We start from the raw sequence: 22,824 nt of genomic DNA, 5'->3' as shown, positions 1-22,824 counted from the left end.
AGGAGCTCCTCTTTTTTTAAATAAATAAATAAAAATAAATAAATAAAAAATAAATAAATGATTACCTTTTCCTGATCACTACTGTATAAAACTTGGAAATATAGAAAAACATGTGGAACAAAAGGAGAAAATATAGAAAAACATATAGAATGAAAATCCATGCATTGTCTCTCAAGTCACCACTCCTAATGCACTGGTAAGTTTTTCTTCCTTGGTGCACCAATGCAGCTCTTACTACCATGTATGTATTTTATTTCTGTAGCCAATTGTATTTCCCTAGTGTTACAGTACATGTGTGTCCCAATATCCTTCTAAACTTTATACATTACTTATTAATATTTTATTTATTCATGAGAGAGAGAGAGAGAGAGCGGGAGAAGCAGGCTCCATGCAGGGAACCTGATGCAGGACTCAATCCCGGGACTCCAGGATCACATCCTGGGCTGAAGGCAGGCGCTAAACCGCTGAGCCACCCAGGGATCCCTATACACATTCTTTTAAATGGCTGTCAGGTATTTAACACAGAAAAGCCCCACAGTGGATTTAACCATTCCCCAACTGTTGGGCACTTGGATTGTTTCCACTTTTGACCATTCAAATGTTGTGATGAGTATCTCTATGCATATCACTTCGGCTGCATTTTGGATGATTTCCTTACTGTAATTCCAGAAGTGGCATTCCTAGGTGGGAAGATTTTTAAGGCTTTGGGGATATATATTGCCAGACTTTTTCCAAAAAGATGGGGCCTGAAGGTACTTAGATCTGAAGCCACATTCAGTGGGACGCACTCTGGTTTGCATGTGCAAGGTGGGGTCGTTACTGGAAAGTGCCTCAGCCTCTGCCACTTTGGTTAAGTTACCCAACTTCACCACCTCCTACAGGTACAGGTATGACCAGTCACTCCCCAGGAATCTGAGAGCGAGTGTTCTTCAAATCTAGGCTTGTGAGTGCCCATATTTTAGTTTCAAAAGTACGTCATTAACTAATGTGATTCTCCTTTTGTGTAAAGGGATCAACAACACAGTTTTCTGGAAAATGACTTGTTGCAACAGTTTAAAATGCTCTTTTGTCGCTGAGCTGGGAAAAGTTGGAATAAACACTGCTGACTTTAGGGAGAAACGTGTAGAGGACCCTGCTCATTCTTGCTTGGTGTCCTCTGTGCATGTGCCACAGCTGTGCTGGGAGCCATGTGTATAGCATCTCACTGAATCCTCCAAAACAGCTTTCCCCAAAGTACATTACAGAGAACCCTGGCTCGGCAGGAGGCTAGTATGTGTTCCTTGCAAAACACATACTTTTCTGTTGCTTGGAAGAGCCTGTGTTGATCAAAGTTAAACAGATTCTTTCACAGCTTTCTCGGAGCTTGGTTGATCTAATGTTATTCAAGAATCCTCCAGGTGGGGATGTGATGAGAGTCAGCATTTGCCAGACTCCCCTGACATCAGAACTCTTTCTCACACATCTCATCTGATGGATGTTCCAAAGAACACGCTTTAAGAATCACAGCTGACAGCAACTGTGCAAGATAATGTTTACCCTTGTAACGTACAAATGAGAAACCGAGGCTCAGATAAATTGACCAAGGTGGCACAGCTAGTGATGTGTGGACTCAGGATTTGAACCCAAGGCCACCTGACCCCAGGCCTGTGTTCTGTTCCACTGTCCCCGGCAGGGGTTTGGGATCAGGGTGCAGGGTGCCTCTTAGTCAAGAGTTGGGTGCATAAAACTAGAGGGTGAATATGAAATCAAGCTCAGAGCTTGGGAAGAGGATGCCATGTGAGTGCATTGGTCATGGAGCTCGAGCCGGTGGAAACCAATACAGTCTTAAGAAACCAAGGAAGTGGGTGGCCCGGGTGACTTAGTGGTTTAGTGCCTCCTTCAGCCCAGGGCATGATCCTGGAGACCTGGGATCGAGTCCCACATCAGGCTCCCTGCATGGAGCCTGCTTCTCCCTCTGCCTGTCTCTCATAAATAAAATATTAAAAAAAACAACAACCACAAAACCAAGGAAGTGGGGAACACAGAGATAGAGCATTGTAAGACAGGGAATGGATTCTGAGGGCCCTACTATTAACACTTCGTGGATTTCTTTCTTATGGACTCAGCTGGTTTATGAGGGAGGAGAATTCACCTCTGTGCCAGGGGTAAGGTGGAGAACGAGACAGGAGCATTACTCCGTTGTGTTCCTTTACTGTGTTGTGTGGAAGAACCCAGAAGACTCTCGCATTATTACCCAGCAGCTCTTGACTGTGTTAGCTGCTCCATGCCTCCCACTACAGTCTTTTCCCTTGTCCACCCTGCCCCATGGCCTCTGCTCAGACTGTTTCCTGCTGGGGCTCTCTAACAGCTGCAGGCTTACCATGCGTGCACTACCCTGGCCTCAGAGGTGTGGAAGAGACAAAACCTGGTAACACAATAGCCAGAGCACTTCCATGCATTCAACAAAAATTCACTTGCTGGCATTGTTCTAGGCTTCAGGCATGTATTAGGAAACCATCTAGACACAAACCCCCTACCTGGAGGCATAGTCGTTCTAGTGAGGGAGAGAGACAATAAACCAGATAAGAAAAATGTAAGATAATGATAAGCAATAAGGAAGAAAAGGGGACATGAGCAAGGTGGGGATGGCACAGTGGGGGCTCACATTTTGGATATGGATGGCCAGGGAAGGCCTTACTGAGAAGGGGCTTTTTACTCCCTACACCATCCTTTGAGCAGGAAAGGGATACGACACTTGTTGTACCTCTAGTAGGTGCCAGGTATTGCACATTTATATGTATGCCATATGTATTTTTCCCTTTTCAATTCATAGATGAGTAAAGTGAGGCTCAGAGAAGCCAAGTAATTTTTCCTAGGTCGCACAGCCAGTGGATGGAAGAGCCCCAGTACACTGGAAAGCCCATGCTTTGTCTGCAAACCCACACTTTCTTCTGCAAAGAGTTAGCCAGGCCGGGTACCTTCTCTTTCTCCCTCTGATAGCTTTATTGAGGTATAATCTGCATACCATATAATTCATCCACTTGGAAGTGTACAATTCGATAGCTTTCCTAATCAGGTGGGTACCCATCATGTGACCATCATTAATTTCAGAACATTTTCCTTACCTCTCCCCCAAAACCCCATAGCCCCTAGCCATTAGCTCCTAGTCTCCCCAGCACCGCAGCCCTATGCAGCCAATAATCTGTCTTCTGCAGATTGTAGATTTTATTTTTTTTTATTTTTTATTTTTTTTAAAGATTTTATTTATTTATTCATGATAGACACAGAGAGAGAGAAGCAGGCTCCATGCACCGGGAGCCTGACGTGGGATTCGATCCCGGGTCTCCAGGATCGCGCCCTGGGTCAAAGGCAGGCGCTAAACCACTGCGCCACCCAGGGATCCCTAGATTGTAGATTTTAATGTAGATTATTCTACATGCACCTCTTCTGAACCTGTCCCATACATGGGATCATATGTGTTTTTTTGTGACTTTCTTCAGTTAGCATTAATGTTTTTGAGGTTCATTCATGTTGTAGTATTTGTACTTTATTCCTCCGTATTGGATAACACTTCATTGCATGCATTTCATCTTATCCATTCATTAGTCGATGGACATTTGGATCAAGTTTTTGTGTGAATGTATGTTTTCGTTTCTCTTGAGTATAGATCTAAGTTGCTAGGACATATGGTAACTCGATGTTCAGTCTTTTGAAGAACTGCCAGACTCTCCCTTTCCTCTAAGAAGCCACATCAACAACCACCATAGGCTATGGTTCTCCCTCTTGAACATGTGTTCTCCTGCATCTCTAGAAAGTGCCTGACCACTTCTAACCTGGATGACTACAATGCCTCCTACCTGGGATTTCTCTCCAGTAGGTCACCCTCAACTGTACGTCAGATTCACAGGGAGGAGTTTCAACACCCCAATGCCCAGGCCACACCCCAGACTCATTACAGCAGCCCTCAATGGGGGTGGGGGACCCAGGTATGAGCCCCTTTACAGCTCCCAGGTGATTATAGGCACCGCCAAATGTGATAGCCACAGCACCTCTAACCCATGCTTCATGCTGCCACCTTAGTGCAAATCTGATGTGTCACCTGCACTCTTCTTGAAACCCCCCCTTATGGCTCCCTGTGGCCCTCAGCAAAATCCCAGCTCCCCAGGATGCATTTCTGTGACCTCATTCCACCTACCACCCTGTCCTGCCTTCTTCCCCTCTCTGACTCTGGTGGCCCCTTGCCACACCTCCTTGCCTTTGGACTGACGGGTCCCCCTTCACTGGCTAGTCTCTGCTCTCCCTGGGGTATTGTCTGGGCCCTCTCTCCCATATTGACTGTAACATTGTGCTTATTGGCCTGTTTGTGAGCTCCTCTGGGCCAGAGCCAGTATATCATCCATCTTTGTATCCTCAAGCTGCAGCTGACACACAGCAGGTGGGTTTGTTTGGTGGGTGGGGAAGGGTGATGAGTGAGGGAGAGGATGCCTACTGGTCTCTGGAGGGACGAGAGCCAGCTAGGCAATCCTACCAGTTGCCTGACCGTCCTCTTCCAAGTCTCAACATTAATCCTGGGGCAGCCAGTGGGCCCTGCCCACTACACCTCCCTAGACCAGTGAGTTGCACGTGCGCTTCCACACTGTGGCCACGTCCCTCCACATTTCTCCACCTGGCCCTAACGTGCTCCATTCTTCTAGCTGTGGGCCTGGTGCCAGGAGGTGTTGACAGGAAAGGGGGGACTGGGAGTGACAGTCCTTCTGCAGCTAAAGGCATAATGCCCCCACCTAGAGATAAATCATATAAATCTACTTTCAAAGGGCCCGAATGGAGTGGAATGTCCCTTGTCCCTTCTTTAGCCATAAATCTTCGGGCTGGAGAAGGTAATCGTTTTCTCCTCTTGAAGAAGCTATAAAGAGCATGGCCCATCAACAGTTGACAGGGTAGAGATTATAACCGTCCCTCTGGGTGGGGTCCAGACTGTGTGCCCTCTGCCCACTGAGCTTTCCTCTCTCTCCTCTGTTGGCCTGGGCTGTGCCACCTCAGGAAGGCCTGCTGAAGGCTGCAGGCTGCAGGGATCCACTGCTTGTGCTGGAGGCTTCCAAGGAGCATTTGCCCTGTAAATAACTGAGCTCCTTTCCGCTGCTCAGCCAAGCTGATGACACTTTACTTCCCATGGATAAGAGGAGCACTGCAAAGGGAGTCCAGCTCTGCTGTGCGACTGTGGGTGACTGACTTCCTTCTCAGGGTCTTGGTTCACCTGATGAAGAGGTGAGGGTAGACTGGATGATCCAGAAGGGCTGCTGTCAGCTCCAATGTCACAGCTCACCCTCCTGACAGCAAGGCTGTATGAAGGTCTTTCCTTGAGTGCCCAAATTATCAGGAAAACCATTGTCGGGAAGGTCAGAATCAAACACAGCAAAAAAGTCACAAGCTGGAAAATGACTCCTCTCTGTATTTTCATTTCTTCTATATCTGACCTCAAGGTAACAGCAGTTACTTAGGGAATGGCACTGGACAGAGAGTCTCCAAATCCTGAATTCAATTCCTGCTCTGCCCCGTACTGGCAGCATCATTTGAGGCAAGTCATTCTGCCCCCTGTGGGACTCAGTTTGCTCATCTGTGAAACGGATTTTTCACACTTCCTTCACACAGGCACTTGCCGAGTGCCTGCTCTGTGTCTGGCCCAGGGCTTGGTGGGAGAGATAAAAAGGTGGATAAGACATAATGCTAACTCTCAAGTTGCTCAGTCTGGTGGGAAGACGGCCAAGTAAGAGGGCAATTGTAATACAGTGTGGCGAGTGACATGATAAGGATCATAATAAACACCTGCGTGGCTAGGGGATAGGGCATCTGCGTGGCTCAGTTAAGTGTCTGCCTTGGGCTTGGGTCATGATCCTGGGGTCCTGGGATGGAGTCCCACATGGGGCTCCCTGCTCAGCAGGGAGTCTGCTTCTCCCTCTGCCCCTCCCTCCCCTGCTCATGCTCTTTCTCAAGTAAATAAATTAAAATCGTAAAAAAAAAAAAAAAAACAAACAAACCCTGTGATATTAGCTAGCATTCATTTATGTCTTGTTAGTGCTTGGCTCTCTGCTAGGGGCTAGATCACTTCATTTCGTCCTGTAACAACCCTCTGAGCTGAGCATAGCCAACACCCCATGTCACAGGTGCTCAGGGAAGATGGCCCGGAGGAAAGGGTGTGTCTGTTGGGACCTGAAGTAGGCAGGGGGGTTTGGCAGGCAGAGCCTGAAGAGTTGGGAGGGAGCTTGGGGACCAAAGGACTGCACATGCATGGAGCCCATGTGGCTGGTGCACACGTTGGCGTTGGGAGGCAACCATGCCATGTGAAGAGCTCAGTGAGCAGCAGTGTGGAGAATGAGCTGAGCAGCAAGAAAGAGAAAGGGGGGGAGACCTACAGAACCTGCTAGTGGTGGGAGCACCCTCTTTGGAGGCTGTCGTTATAGTCCCTAAGGGCCTGGGCTTAGGGACTTGTGGTCAGAGGGGACTGATGGTTATATGGGTAGACAGTGATTGAAGCTAATGATATCCAATATTCAGGCAGCCTCCTGGAATGGTAGAGCCCTACAGGTCGTCCCCATTCTAGCATCAGTCTCATTCCCAAAGTGACCACCACCCCACTGGTCACCTTGTCTGTCAATACACTGACTAGCACTCAGAGAAAGGGGCAGAGCAGGCAATGGACTGGGAAGCATACCACAGCCCTGCAGGGACATAAGCAGGTAGGATCTGCGCAAGGAGGTACATCATACCCAGGGGAAGGATGGTTTGATTATTAAAGCAGCAATAGAGAGATGATTGGAAAGACATAAAGTTACATCTCTGCCTCAAATCACACATCCAAATAAAATCTAACATCTGGTAAAGAGTTACATGTAAACCAACAAACAATTGGAAAACAATATCCAGCAAGAAATGGTTAAAATGTGATGTATTGGTATACTGTGGACGCCTATTGAGTCATTAAAATCATATTTTAGGAGAGCATTTAATGCTCATGAGAGGTAAGATAGCAGCCTACCAAAAGCTACACAGGTTATGATCAGAGTTTTGTAGACTGATTTCCCACATACATATGGAAGAGTGCTCATGTGAGTCCATGTGGATGGCACATACTCATACTCCCACATGCATGTATCATTATAGGTCTAACATGAAATATACCAAAATGATAATAGTAATCATCACCAGTCATTTTTACTTACATAACTTATTGGGTTTTTTTGCAAAAATTCTACAGTGAAGGGCACCTGAGTAGCTCAGTTGGTAAAGTGTCTGCCTTTGGCTCAGGTTATGATTCCAGGATCCTGGGATTGAGCCCCACGTAGGGCTCCCCGCTCAACAGAGTCTGCTTTTCTCTTTCCCTTTTCCCTTCCCCCCCACCAGTTCTAGCTTTCTCTCACTCTTTCCTTCAAATGAATAAATGAAATCTTTAAAACAGTTCTGCCATAAAGATTCATTGCTTTTATAATATGGAAAAGAGATAGATGTTACTTAGAAAATTAATCTATGCTGGCTCCGATATTAAAACAATTTAAACACTTGGTGAAAGAAAGTGAAAACAAACCTGAGGAGCATACCTCATGAGGACTGAAAGTCCAGTTGCCTAAGGAGCTCAACTTTTTCCTAATGCCCCACCACGAAATGACCAGATATGACTACTCATGCTCCTAGGACCTGACGGAAACTTGTGCTTCTCTGGAGAGGAGATCTCTGCCTGTGTCCTGAAGATAGTCCCAGCCAACTCAGACGAAAAATGAAGTTCATGGTTAGCGGGGATTTTTTTTCAATAACAAATTTATCCCCTATAAGATTTTCTTAAACATTCGATGCCTAAAGGTACTGATACATTAGAATTTAGTATGAGATGATATCAGATTTAGCCCTGGTTGTATATTTAACTCCATTAGTTTAATATGTCATCATTTCAGTACGCACTGCTTCTCAAAAGAGTGAAGACTACAACAGCCCAACCAGAGTCTCTGTTTTTCACAAGTTCTCCAGATGAGTCTGAAACTCGCCAGCTGGAGACACACTGTTACTGCTCGTGCTTGGGTAGTGGCTCTCGAACTTTGCTGTAGTTAGAAACACTTGTGCAGATTTTAAACCTGCTAATTGGAAAAAAAAAAAAAAACCTGCTAATTGGCAAGAGGGCACCCAAGACCGCTAAACCCAGATCCTATGAACTTTAAAGTCCCTGAGATGATTCCAATGCAGCCAGGTTTGCGATTCACTGTTCTGCTGAGAGCTACCTGGAATCCAGGTGCTATGGCTCCTGAGCGTGAGAAGTGAGCCCTGAGTCTAATAACTTTGTGTTCTCTGTCTCCATCTGCTGGCCATTCTCCTGCCTTGCCATAATTTACCTGCAAAGAGGCACTGCTGTTTGTATTTTTAAGAACATTTGCCAAGAGAATCAAAGAACCAAAAATAAAGTTTTTTAAAAAAGATTTTATTTATTTATTCATGAGATACAGAGGCAGAGAGAGGCAGAGACATAGAGAGACGGAAAAGCAGGCTTCTCGCCAGGAGCCCGAAGCAGGACTCAATCTCAGGACCCCAGGATCATGACCTGAGCTGAAGGCTCAACCACTGAGCCACGCAGGTGCCCCAAGAATTGAATTTTTAAGTAATAAAAATGCCTACAGGATGTATTCTTGTATATTATAAGATGGTCTACGTTATAAATGCAATAGGATAACACATCTAGGATCTTTTCTGTACTTGAAATTAAAAGCAGCCAATAAACATTAGCTATTACCATTATCAGTTAGGCATGTTGGACCCCATCTTTTGAGTACACGGAGTCATTTCTGAAGGAATGCTTCTTATTCATTTAAAAAATATACTGAGTGCTATTATATCTGGCACCTTGTTGGCTATGGGTACCTAGTGTAAACAGACACAGTCTGTACATTGAGAAAGACATCGAGAAAGGGAGATTTTTTAAAAATTATCATTATTATAGACTTTTGAGGGAGTATATGTTCCATGAATTTCCATATAGACTTATGTAACCACCACCACAGTAAGGATTCCAAACAGTTCCATCAACCCCAGAACACTCCTTCATGCTTCCCTGCCATTGAATGTTTTGTCTCTCCCAAACCTTAGCAAACACTGATTTGTTTTTCCTGAGTCTGGTTTTGCCTTTTTCATAGTGCCATGTAAACAGCATCATGCAGTATGTAGCATTGTGAAAGTGGCTTCCTTTACTCAGCATAATATTCTTTCTTCTGCTTGCTTTAGGTTTTTCTTTTTCTATAGCTTAAGTTTGAAATTGAGATTATGGATTTGAGACCTTTCTTCCACCCTAATTTCTTTCCTAATGCTGCAAATTTCCATCAAAGCCCTGCTTTAGCTGTATCTGTACATTTTGACATGTTGTATTTTCTTGTTCACTTTTAAACTATTTTTCTAATCTTCTAATACCCTCTGAGACTTCCCCCTTTGACTCAGGGATTACTTAGAAGTATGTTCATGTCCAAGTGCTTATAGATTGTTTTTTTTCCCCCCAGTTATTGATTTCTGGTTTAATTCCTTTTGTGGGCAGAGATCACATTGTGTATATAATTTTAATTCTTTGAAATTTCTTGAGATTCATTTTACGATTCAGAATATAGTCTATTTATATTGGTTACTGAGAAAGAAGTATTGAAGTCTCCAACTATAATTGTAGGCTGATTCACCATCTCTCTTTGCAATGCTACCAGTTTTTGCTTTATGTAGTTTGAACGTTTATTGTTAGGTATACAGCCATTTAGGATTATTGTGTCTTCTTTGTTGACCTTGTCATTCTATAGTGTCCTTCTTTATCACCGGTAAATACCCTTGCTCTGAAGTCAATTTTGTCTGATATTAACATAGCTACTCCAGCTTTCCCTTGATTAATATATGCATGGTATAGTTTCTTTTTTTGTTGTTCTTTTATTTTTAACCTACACTATTTACTAAAAATGGGTTTCTGGGATGCCTGGGTGGCTCAGTGGTTGAGCCTTCGGGCATGATCCCAGGATCCTGGGATGGAGTCCCACATTGGGCTCCCTGCAGGGAGCCTGCTTCTCCCTCTGCCTTTGTCTCTGCCTCTCTCTGTGTGTCTCTCATGAAAAAATAAATAGAATTTTTATAAATAAATAAATAAAATCTTTAAAAAAATGGACCTCTTATAAAGTGAATAGTTAGGTATTAAGGGCCTTTTTTTTTTTTTTTAAACATCCTGACAATCTCTTTTAACTGGTATAATTTAGACCTTTTGAATTCAATTGTTGACATATTTAGATATAGGGCTACTCCATTTTGTTGTTTTCTATTTGTTCCCTATGTTTTTCATTCCTGTTTTCTCTTTTCCTGTCTTAACTGAATTTTTTTTTGTATTTCATTTTAAGTAATCTAGTTTTTTTTTTTACTATCTTTTTGTGTAATTTTTTAAATTTTTTTTTTTAAATTTATGATAGTCATACAGAGAGAGAGAGAGAGAGAGAGGCAGAGACAGAGGCAGAGGGAGAAGCAGGCTCCACGCACAGGGAGCCCGACGTGGGATTCGATCCCAGGTCTCCAGGATCGCGCCCTAGGCCAAAGGCAGGCGCCAAACCGCTGCGCCACCCAGGGATCCCCTTTTTGTGTAATTTTTAAATATGGTGTCCTTAGGGATTACAAAAACACTTAACTTTTCATAATCTATTTAGGATTAATATTTTATCGCTTCGAGTGACGTGTAGAAATCTTATTACTACTATACAGATCCCAATACCCTACCTCTTAAAATTTTCATACGTACTATTCCTACATTTACGAAAACTCCAACAGACATTGTTTCACTTTCATTGAAAATACGTTATAAAAGGCTCGAGATGAGGGAAATAGTTGATTTTTTAAAAAAGATTTATTTATTCATGAGAGGGAGAGGCAGAGACATAGGCAGAGGGAGAAGCAGGCTCCCTGCAAACAGCCCGATGTGGGACTTGATCCTGGACCCCAGGATCATGCCCTACAAGGCAGAGGCTTAACCATTGAGCCACCTAGGTGTCCCCGAGGGAAATAGTTGATTATATTTACCCACATGGTTTCCATTTCTGTTGTTCTTCTTTCATTCCCAAAGTTTCAAATTTCCCTTTGGTGTCAAAGTTCTATTAACAAAATATTATCATATTAAGAGGTCAGATAAGAAAACCTAGAGGGAGAGAGAAAGCAATGGCCATCACTCCCTTGAGGCTAGGGCTGCACTTCCTCTGGACAGAGAAGAGTTCCCTCCCAGGAGTTTTAGGCAACAGCCTAGCTGCAAGAACCCCTGCTGAGCGAGCTTGTCAAGGGGCTGGTGTAAGAAGCAACATCAAACAGGGTTTCCCCACTCGCTCTGACTGATGACCATGACCAATGCGGCCTTCTTTGCCTTTCCTAGAGGAGGAAACAGAGACCTTCTCTCTTGTGATCTGCATCTGGTCTGCAAGTCCAGGTTTCTGTGTGCTTGGGGTCTAAGCCAGGGGAGACCATAGGGGGAAATGGCAAACTTAGTACCAGTCTGCTGGTGCTCTGAGTTTGCCTGTCCCCCCCTCAGATGTTCCCTATTTACTCCTTCCCCTTAGGATAGTTGTTCCACGCATTTAGTCCGCACTCTACAGCTGCATCCAGTGGGAGGGACAGGACGGAGAAGGCCTCGAATGAGAGTTGAATTTTTATTTCACAAACAGGGGCGTGGGTTTACAAAGGCTGGGGTGTTTCCATGAGGCACACTAATTTAGGGAGAAATTCTTTTCTCCCACAGCCTGGTGGCTAAAAGCCTGATTCCTAGGTTTGGATTTTTGCATTCACTTTTCTAGATGAGATTGAGAATGGTTTCGTCATTCAAAAACAATCTTATTTTGATTTTGATGGAAATTTAAATTTATAGGTTTGAAGAGAAATGGTCTTTTATAATATTGAATCCTTTAATCTAGAACATGGTATACCTTCTCTTTTTAATGTCTGCTTTTGTGACCTTTGAACATTTTTTATTTTTTCACAAAATCTTTGCATTGGCTTTGTTTAAATTTATTCCTAGATACATATTACTTTTAGTTACTAGTGTGAATGGAATATTTTCTGACATAAAAAATTGCATCCAATTATGGCCTGACATACGGAAGAACCATTGATTTGGGCAAATTGTAAACAGCTACCTTAAGGATTTAAGAACTTTTATTAGTTCTATTATTTTCTGAGCTGATTATCTTGACTTTCTGCAAATAGTGATTTGTGAATTCAGGGTCTCAGACTGTTCTATAAATAATGATAATTCAGAAACTCTCTTTGAAAATTTTTTTTGGAAAACTCTATTGTTGGTTTAATCCCCTCCTTGGCCATTGAATCTTGTATAGCATTAGGTAATAGTTGTGATGACAGGCTTGCTTGTCATTGCTGACTTTTTAAGGAAAGACACTGATAAGAGAGGTATATTTTATGATGTTAACAATTATCTTAATTTTTAAAAAAGAATTTAAAAAAAATATTTTATTCATTTACTCATGAGAGACACACAGAGAGAGGCAGAGACACAGGCAGAGGGAGAAGCAGGCTCCCTGTGGGGAGCCTGATGCAGGACTTGATCCCAGGACCCCAGGATCACGTCCAGAGCCAAAGGCAGATAGATGCTCAACCACTGAACCACCTAGGTGTCCCTTTAAAAAGAATTTTGATCAGAAAAGGAAATTAAACTTTATCAAATGCTTTCACAATCCATAAAAATGGCTATTGGGGTTTTTTCTTACTTGACATGTTAATGTGATAACACTTTATTAATTGAACTGCTCATTGAAAAAATGTCTGCATTCCTACAGTAAATCCTAGTTGGTCATGGAATCAATTGCAAAGCAGTAATTCACAAGGAAAGGCTTCTGCAAATGATCCAAGCTGCTGCTGCTTTGAATCCTAACTGTAGAGGGGTTGTACTACCACCACCACCACCACTACCACCCCCAACTGCATTTGTGCTGCTGTTTCTAGTGGCCATGCTGTGGTCCTTGGGTGTGCTGTACAGGAAAGGCAAATGAATGTTAAGTATCTGAGACATTGGCCCCAACACTAAGATAATTTCCTTGTCCACTGGAGCTGAAGATCTCTTTAGTTTTGACCTGAAGACTCAAAGTTTGTACTTTTAGTAGTAGACATATGCTTCTTCAAGATCCCACTCCAATGATCTTTCTCTAATGAGACAGACATTCAAGCCCAGGAAAGATGTCAAAGAAAAGTGTAATGAGGGCACCATTTCTTTCTTTCTTTTTTCCTTCCTTCCTTCCTTTCTTTCTTTCTTTCTTTCTCTTTCTTTCTTTCTTTCTTTCTTTCTTTCTTTCTTTCTTTCTTTCTCTCTCTCTCTCTCTCTCTCTCTCTCTCTTTTTTTATATTTTTTTATTGGAGTCTGATTTGCCAACATATAGCATAACACCCAGGAGGGCACCATTTTTTATTGAACACCTGCTCTGTGCCAACTCCAAGCTGGATGCTTTCCATGTACCATGTGACATACTCCTGAAACTCTGAGGTACTGCTATCCCCAGTTTACAGATGAGAGGTCAAATAACTTGCCCACAGATGTGGTTATTAAGTTGCAGTTGTTCTTTAAAACCCAGGTATAATTCCAAAGCTTTTGGAAACTGGGTCTATAATTTCTGACTGGCCCGCAGCGATGGGTCAAGAGGCAGAACTCGGGAAGGTTCTGTTAGGTATGTGGCCTCCCACACATCTCGTCCTTTCCCTTGTCCAAGGCGACCTGTAGGGGCAAGATGCAGGGCTGTGTCTGGCAGGCTACCCAGGTCCTGGGGTAGTACCTCTCCATACTGCTAGGTTCAGCTTCCCAAGGCATCCCAGGTAACACCTCACCTGAAGGAGCAGTCAGGAGAATCCAGCTATTTGTCATCACGAGAGGTTCATGGTGTGTTGACAGTATTTCTGTCTAGTGCTCTGAAAATTCAAGGAAAATAAATATCTGACGTTTATTGAGTACCAGAAGCTATTCTAAGAACTTTCTGTGTATTAACTCACTTAAATCATTAGAACATCCTTATGAGGTAGGCACTATTATCCCTATTTTACAGATGAGAAAACTAAGGTACAAGATGGTCACAGATAGAAAGCAGCAGAGCCAGGATCTAAGCCTAAGCTTTTAACCACTACACTGTATTAATGAAGTGAAGGCCAAATGAACTAGAGTAGCTATAACTCACAGAGCTCTTATATTGGAAAGACAGTGAGTCTGCTCAGGGTCTGTATTCATGCACAAATGTCAGACTCAAAGAAGCCCTTGCCCTGGTATTCCATGGGAGGTTTCTGCTGCCCTATAATCACTGCTTTCCTGTTAACTAACACCACAGGAGAGGTTATAACATGTACCTTCCTCAAGTTCTAAAAGTGGATAGAAATTAGGGAGTTTCTTTCAGTGATCACAGAAAAGGTTCAAAAGTAAGTGAGGTGTCCTAATGCGGTCAGTTTATTAAACAAAGGCTCTAGCCATCTGTACCTAATGACCCCTTCTCCAATTTTTTTTTCTTTTAAATATCAAAAGAAAGTTCAGAATTTGGCATTCTGAATTAGAATTCGGAATTGGAGCTGGACCTCCTATTTTTCTGCCTCAGACTCAGTTCTAACTCTTCATTGGCTGTGTGGCTTCCCTTCACAATGGCGGCTTTTCTGAGGCCCCAGTCCAGGGCATTGAGGAAGTTCTGGCCTCTGGGGTCCTCCCATATTGCTACAGTGAGAATCAGCATCCCGTCCAGAGAGGAGCTGTACCGCAGACACCTGGATTTCTAGCAGCTTACCCTTGGTCTTTCCCTCCATACAGACATCCTAACATATGTTTTCAGAGATCTGGAAACCTTTTCTGAAGTGAAAGGTTTTTTTAAAAAAAAATGAGATTTGATTTAAGATAAACAAAAAGCAAATCATCAAATCAAACCATTCAAAGTCTTTTCACAAATATTTTATCAAGAAATTCACCAGTGAGAGCTCCCCTACCCCCAAATAGTGGCTATGCTACATTTTTGCTTTTATGGAAGTGATAAGTAAACGAGTTCCAAGATTCATCCTAAGATTAGTACAGGTTCAACTCAGTCTCCAGTCTCTGTAACAATGTAACAATTCGTGTCTAGAGTCATCTCCAAAGAAAAGCACATTTAAAGAATGTGCTATAGGGGTGTTTCTACTGTACCTGTGTTCTAATTCTTTGGAAACCGGTTGGTACTCTACCAATGGAAAAGCGGGCCTTCAGTTTCTGGACTACTCTTTTTCCCAAACTGCCGGAGTATTTCCTGAGCAACCAAGAACACAGCAGAGGGAAGACAGCAACTCTCTAGGGGCAAAGGAGAAATGCTAAGGACATATGTATGCCCTAAAATATAGTATTTTAAGCTAAATAACAATAGTTAAATAATGTATTGCCAAAACCTGTTCTATGCATCTTGATTCTTATGTATCCCAGGTCAGATATAAGTATGGAATCATTTTGACTGGTTCCGTTATATTATCTAAATTCCTATCTGAAATCAATTCTCACATACTGTTGGAGGCTAAGAAATGAATGTAAATTCAAATGTAAATAATTCTTCACTGAGAAGTGACTTTTATAACTGCTTAGACATTATCAAAATACAATTTAAATTAATCATCTAAATTAAATAATTCTTTTTTAAGGCAAACATTCAGAGGTGGCAGAACCACCATAAAGTTAGTACCGGGGACCACAGTCTCCTCAGGGATGTCAGGCAATGGAGAGAGGTCAGCGTTACGGCCAGGATGCAACAGACAGGGGCCTGTGCTGGCAGCCTCTGCAAGCCAGGATCCTCTTCTGTTAAGTGGATTGCAGGGAGGCAGGGGCGGGGGGGGGCTTCTGGGGTTGGTCCTGGGGAGCTCAGTGCAGTAGCTGTTACCAACCTGTAAGGAACTTTGCAGTATTTTAGCGACTGAAGCAGCTACACCAATGCAAACTGGCTGAACATCAGCTCTGCGGGAAGCTTTCTATAAATGCAACTTGATCTGAAAACAGAGGAGATTAAGCACACTATTTTTCATTAGTTTATTATAAAAGAAAAACAATTCACAGAGACACAACACACAACATTCTCATTCCTAAATTCTTTTGCTTTTTGTCTCTATTTTCTGAGGCTAAATGCGCTTCATAACCGCCCAGTCTGCTTGGCCCACACTCAACTCTGTCTTCTGGCTCCGGCGGCACAGGTCAGAGGCTCCAACAATCTGGACTGTGGCCAGTGCCATGGAACCACTCTCTAAAGTGGTTGAGCCATTCAAGAAAAATTTAGGCCTATTCTAAATAAAAGCAAGTGGGTTGTTTCTATCCCTAAACTTAAATCCTGCATATCTGATACTCAAGCTTGGGTCTTTCTATTACCACTTGACACTTGGAAGTATGGTGGACTATTCACCGATCTGTTGTTAATCCTGGGAGCGCTACTTGTGATCCAGACAAGTCACAGTAAATGGTGAGGATATCTTCTAAAAAGCCCATGATGGCCCTCTTGGCTGTGTTGCCAGCCAGTGCCTGGATACTGCTTATGTGCTCCAAGGCTGTTCTGACCAGCTGGTCTCTTTCATGCAAGTTGTGGGGTGCTCCAGTGTCCTCTCCCTCTGTTCCTGATTTTAAAAACTGTAGGATAAAGGACTGCACCATGTCCCCATTCAATTCAAGGGTTTCTCTGATGCAGGGCAGGTCTGAGGCACTGGCCAAGCTCAACAGGTGAATCAGTGCCTGGCAGATTTGGGTCCGTAGGCTGGCACAGTACTTGAATTCCAAAAAGTCTGTGGTGTCTTCACTCTTTTGTAAGGCAGTGACCAATGCATTCCAGATCTGAACGTATTGGTCAACAGACCCATAGTGCTCTCTCTTGCTTGGGATGGAAAGGGCAGTGGCAGATCTGATGCGTACTTTGAAGTTCTTGCATGATGTCACAACTGACGTCAGGGCGTTATAGGCCTGGGAGGTCCACGGGGCTGTTCCTAGAAAGAATCCACTGGCATTGAAACAAATGAAGGCTTAAAAATAAACAGGGGAGAAAGAGAGGGGCAGAGGAAGCACACACACTAGTGCTCAAGCTAATCACTGTTTTCACTTAATTCTCACACTAACCTTATAGATTAGGGTGATCAGTGCTGACTATGGGATTCTGGCAAAGGGGCCAAGTACTGATTCCCAAACTTCTCATTTCCCTAAACAACCCTGCTGCATGCTCGGGGCCTCTGTTACTCTAAATGGGGAGTTTGGCAACTGTGAAAAAGGCTTCTTCTGTGGGAAGAGGCTGTCCTGAGGGCATAAGGCTTGATGGCAGGAGCATAGACTGAATTGTAGCCCCACCTGTTCTCTCAGTCGGATGCTTCTCAGCACTGTGTACACTGCACAACTGTTACGCCAGCCTTGTTCATGCTGACAAAAGATCATTTCATTACCCAGATTAGCATCCAGACACTGCTCTGAACATAGCAAGTCATGCATTTTATTGAAAAAGAGAAAGGGATCCCTGGGTGGCTCAGCGGTTTGGCGCCTGCCTTTGGCCCAGGGCGCGATCCTGGAGTCCCGGGATCGAGTCCCGCGTCAGGCTCCCGGCATGGAGCCTCCTTCTCCCCCTCCTCCTGTATCTCTGCCTCTCTTTCTCTTTATGTCTATCATAAATAAATAAATAAATAAATAAATCTTTAAAAAAAAAAAAGAAAATACTATTTAGGAAGTGACTGGGGAACAGAGAACTCACATTAACAAAACCTGCAACTGTCTTAATTCTGAGAACATGATGCCCAGATTTCTGTCGTCTCTCCCTTCTTGGTGGTCTCAGATTAGCCTGCTTTCTTCCTCCATCAGAGCTATCACTCCATTTTGGGGGGTATTCTTATTCCTCAAGATGGGCAAAAGAATAGATTTCAGCTTCCTTAACTCTCTTAGCACCTCCTCCCCCTTTCTTTGTTGCCTTTAAAGACATGCAAGCAGACACCTACCTTAATGAGCTCCAACTCCAAAGGCTATTTCATGTTAGGCTATTTCCTCCATGGAAAAGCTAAGAAGCTACTTCTCCATTAGTGCTAGGTTGAAAGCTAGCTCTCTCTCTTTTTTTTTTTAATTAAGTTTATTTGTTTATGTATGTAATCTCTACACCCAATGTGGGGCTTGAACTCACAATTTCAAGATCAAGAGTCAAGAGTCACATGCTTTTCTGACTGAGCCAGCCAGGTGCTCCCTGGCTGTGAGCTCTTGGCAGTAAAGGGGAGGAGGGCCAGATTTCCCTAACCTGATGCATGCTCTACTGGCCCAGGATGGATTTAACTTCTCCAGGAACTTACCTTGTTTTAAACCTTATCTGAGACAAACATATAAGGCAAATGCTGGTAAGGAAAGTGAAGGGATTTAGAAGCCACAACCCATCTGCCTAAGCAGCTATTAGCCACTGATGGTCTATCACGACACATAGCAAGTCATTACTTAGATGGCTTCCTACAACGCAGCAGCCCACTTCAGTTCCAAGGGCTCACACGGGATTTCCAAATTCCACCCTTTATACTTTGCCACTTTTTCTCCTTCATTTTTACCCCCTGTTGTTAAAACAACATACACTCTTGTAAGTGAAAGCAGAAAAAAATCCTACTCATTGTCCCCTCCAGAGGCAATTGCTGTTAATAATTACGCTAATTTTCTTTCAGTCTTTTTTCTACCCATTTATTGAGATCAAGCTGTAGAAACAATTTCACATCCTGTTTTAATTTGCTTAACATCAGAAGTACTTTCCAAGATTATCAAAAACTTTTTGTAATCATAATTCTAAGAGATTCCTTTGAATATATACACTATGATTTACCTCAACCATTCCCCTAAACTTAGGTGTTCAGAACATTTCCATTGTTTTCTAATACTGTTATAAGTAACATATTAAGGAATATCTTTAATAACAATGTAGGCTGGTGTGTGTTGTCCTAGGGTTCTCCACCAGAGAGAAAAGGGAGACTTTCTTTTTTTTTTTAAATGGTTACTTATTTTTTTTATTTTTTTATAAATTTATTTTTTATTGGTGTTCAATTTGCCAACATATAGAATAACACCCAGTGCTCATCCTGTCAAGTGCCCACCTCAGTGCCCATCACCCAGTCACCTCCACCCCCCACCCACTTCCCCCTCCCCTTTTGAAGTTCGTTTGAGACTTTCTTACCTAATGGAAGAGCAGGATTTTTAAAGACATTCCCCATTGCATAACAGGCATTCCATCGGACTTTCATGGCAGCCTCAATTAGAACAGTAGAAATCAGGGCCTGGATAGACTCCTCAATGATTTCAGCAAACCTGGGCTTTTCTATATGAGATGGTTGTAAAAAATGAAGCAAATTTCCAAGGGCCCGGACTGCATTGCTTTTTACCTACAATAAAATGTAAAAAAAAAAAAAAAAAAAAAAAAAAAAAAAGCATTAGAAATCTGCTTTGCCAAAGAGATGTTACAGAAAGTATAATTTCAGCTTTAAAAAACCCAGGAAGTCTTGGACATCTTAAAGCAACGAGACAAGCAGCCTATAAAGCTGTAGCTTCTTGAAATGACTTGCATGGTGAACAGCCTGTACCATCAGAAAGGTGAAGTTCTCCATAGGTCCTCACTGGTATCTTTAGATTAGACTTTAGAGAGGTCTGTCCTAATTTTGCAGAGATGGCATAGAAAGCCCAGGGGCAAGAGGACAAATCTAGCTTGCAGCAAGGTGAGGAGAGGCCAGGCTTCAAAATTCTTGTCTGGTAATTTTCCCAAGTCTCAACCTTTGCGGCCTACTAGAATCATCTGGGGAGCTTTCTTTTTCAAAAACTAATTCCCAGGCCCTAATCTCAGAAATTCTGAACAAATTAGTCCCACACAGGGCTTCCCAGTTTCAGAATCACTGTGCTAAATTAAGCACTCAGTATGGGTCAGCACCTATGCTAGGTGCTTTGACACAAGGCATCTCTGGGGCCACTGAGGTAGAGGTCATGACTTCCATGTTCAAGATAAGGAAACTGACCTTCACAGAAGTTAAATAATACACCAAACATCACCCAGCCATTACAGGGCAAGCCAGATTTTGAACCATGTCTGACTTGCCCTAAAGCCCATTTTTATACTTTCAACTTATTAAAGCCAAGGGCTGCTCATCTTTCTAACCTGACACTTAAAGACTTTTTGGAAAAAAACAAAACAAAAATAGATCATATTAAAACAAACATGGAGAGATCACAGAGTAGTATTACAAAAGCACTGATATTTTTCAGGAGACAGGAAACAAAAGATACTATGCAAGGTAGAGTAGGCCACATCATACCAAGTACTCTCTCAATCTCCTCTGAACAGGGATAAACTTGGTGGGATAAAACTATAATATAGTACGTATCCACCTGAGAAGCACTAGGTTTTGCTGTGAATCTACCTTGTCTTTATCCCTGGATGCTTCTATAGCTGATCGCAACATCTTCAAGAGCAGGAGACCAGAGAACTCTTCCTGGAAACTTGGGTCTGGTGTCTCCCTGTTCCATCCAAAGCAGGCAAAACATGTTAAATGGTAAAACCCAGTTAAGTATACACATATACACATACATTCACTTAGTATAACTATAAAAAATTTGGGAAGACAGCTCAAAAAATCTGTTTAGATTACACCAAGAACTTAGTTTATACCTTTTGACCTAGTAGGTCCACATCTAGGAATGTGACCAAAAGGTGTATCTCAAAATAAAGATATTGTGCACAAAAATGTTCACTGCATATCAAACCCTAAAATAATGCAAATAGTTCGATAACAAGGAAACGGTTAAATAATCACTGTGCAGTAATGGCTGTGTAATAGTAATTAACATTTATAAAGAGGAGAAAAAAAAGAGTCAGGAGAATGCTTATACACATCATATGTGAGAGCTAAGCAATGAACAGCAGGATGCTAGTATATGAGGAACAACAGTTGCCTCTAGGGAGGGGAGTGAGGTAGGAGAAAGGCTTCATAATGAATACTCCCTTTGTACTGTTTCAATTTTTTTTTTAACCTGTGAATACATTACTTTAAAAAATTATAAATTTGACACTTAAAATGCAGCCATACTATGGTTTTGAATTTCTACTTTTATATTTTCCACATTTTTATAATGTGGATATATTACTTATTTTAGCATACAGTATTAAATATATATACATACACAAACATACATAAAGGATAACTTCCTAATCTTATTACTTGAAGAAATATAAAACAAAGCAGGAAGACTGATATACAACATGGGAGAATTACTGTTAGTTCTTTTATAGTAGAGGTAAGATATCCTCCTAGGGACCTAAGCCTCAGAAGTCACTGAGGGAGAAGTGAGCTGAGTCACCTACATGTTGACAATCAGAGTGTCTGTCAGGTTGCCCAAGGACCAGGCTGCTTTGGCCCGGACATTCAGAGATTTGTCTTGAAGTGACATCAATATTGCATTTGCTGTGTCTGCAACAAATATGACATCCTAGAAGATAAAACACTGTAGTTACTTTATGAGCTCACAATGCTGCCTTGAAAATTCTGAAATTCATTTTCAGAGAAAGATATAAGCCTTTACCACAAATCTCTATTTGAAAATCAAAATTTATTTACTCAATTTACTCTTCTACTATGTTACAATTTGGACATCTACTAAAAACCCCAGGGGAGGGTCTTCCATGATTTCAGGATATGCCATGAACATTCAAGGAGCCTATGGATTTTGCTCTTGTGGAACATCTTACAACCTGGTCTGTGACCGTTATCTGTGAATTCTGGGCTTACACTGATTTCTACCTTGGGAAATGATGCTGACAATGAAATATATTTCTAAAATACACCCTATTTATTACACACTTCTCAGAGAGATAAATGTCACAGAGTGAAAGAGAAATTTCTTTCTTTCTTAGTAAAAACTTTATCGGCTTTCTAAATTATTACTATCACAAGGTAATGTCCCATTTCTCTTTTTCCCTTCTCTCTTAGTCTGGGGTAATGTGCTAAGTAATTGAAAATAAATGAACTATAGGCACTACCATGTTTTAGTAGCGATTAAAGAAACCAGATCAAAAGCAATGTAACATAGTTTACTGTCTCACTCAAGAGCTCTCTATCCACCCAAACCAGTATGACTCTGGCCCATGAGAGGCACAGAGGGTGGTACAGGCTCCCTCTGACCTGTCTGAGGCAAGGGAAAAGCACGTAGACTCCAAGGGCCCGCGAGGTCGCAGCTTTCACTAATCGGTTCTTGCTGTCGTTCAGCCCAAGCAGCATGGTGATGCACAGAATCTGCCTGTCACTCTGCAGTGAGAAAGATTGGCAAAGGAAAAGTGAAACCAGAAGAACTATGAGCCACTGTCCTCAACAGGTGAATGTGACACGTCTGTGTCTGAGTTTGTATTCAGGAGCTGAACACAACTGAGATCTTGAAATGACCTTGGCAGAGTACAGAGATTCATTTTGGACCCAGGCATGAGGTGAATGCCTGCTTGGTGCTGGGCACACACAGCATCTGTGACCAGTAACCTTTACCACTATGTGAACGGTCAGTGCATTCTCCTCCTTCATAAGCTAGAACAGACACAAATGCCACCAGGGACTAAAGAAGGGGAGCAGCCTGCATACCCTGTACAGTGGGCACCAGCCAAGTATGGTCACACACTTTATGTCATTCCTCACATTGTGCCCACTTTACAGATGATAAAACTCAGTTTTACAGAAGTTAAGATCATCAGAGAGGCAGAGAATAAGAGTACAGATTTATATCCAGGTCTTAACTTTTGGCTTTGAAAGCTTTTCTGAAATGTCTCTGACTTCCAAGCCTCTCGCCTGCCTTCTACCACCCACCCTCTAAGC

At 42.5% G+C, this 22,824-nt stretch overlaps 1 protein-coding gene across 10 annotated transcripts in view; it reads right to left on the bottom strand.

Moving 5' to 3' along the window:
- Nucleotides 1-8,419: 8,419 nt before the first annotated feature.
- Nucleotides 8,420-22,824, bottom strand: part of HEATR6 (HEAT repeat containing 6) — a 41,994-nt gene continuing 27,589 nt past the window's right edge. The window contains exons 16-25 of one of the 10 annotated variants that reach the window (XM_077852252.1): nucleotides 22,147-22,269; nucleotides 21,330-21,454; nucleotides 20,389-20,485; nucleotides 19,158-19,362; nucleotides 16,361-16,965; nucleotides 15,886-15,987; nucleotides 15,164-15,304; nucleotides 13,840-13,920; nucleotides 10,591-13,729; nucleotides 8,420-10,377 (exon numbers count right to left, since the gene is read on the bottom strand). In XM_077852252.1, the coding sequence (XP_077708378.1) occupies nucleotides 16,391-16,965; nucleotides 19,158-19,362; nucleotides 20,389-20,485; nucleotides 21,330-21,454; nucleotides 22,147-22,269 (1,125 nt within the window). In that variant the 3' untranslated portion in view covers nucleotides 8,420-10,377; nucleotides 10,591-13,729; nucleotides 13,840-13,920; ... (1 more) ...; nucleotides 15,886-15,987; nucleotides 16,361-16,390. The other 9 variants (XM_077852250.1, XM_077852248.1, XM_077852255.1 and 6 more) reach the window with 9 other exon arrangements.

This window comes from Canis aureus, chromosome 16 (genome assembly GCF_053574225.1).
Source record: "Canis aureus isolate CA01 chromosome 16, VMU_Caureus_v.1.0, whole genome shotgun sequence".
NCBI lineage: Eukaryota > Metazoa > Chordata > Mammalia > Carnivora > Canidae > Canis > Canis aureus.
Note: the sequence above shows the minus strand (reverse complement) of the source record. Positions and strands in the feature narration are given on the sequence as shown.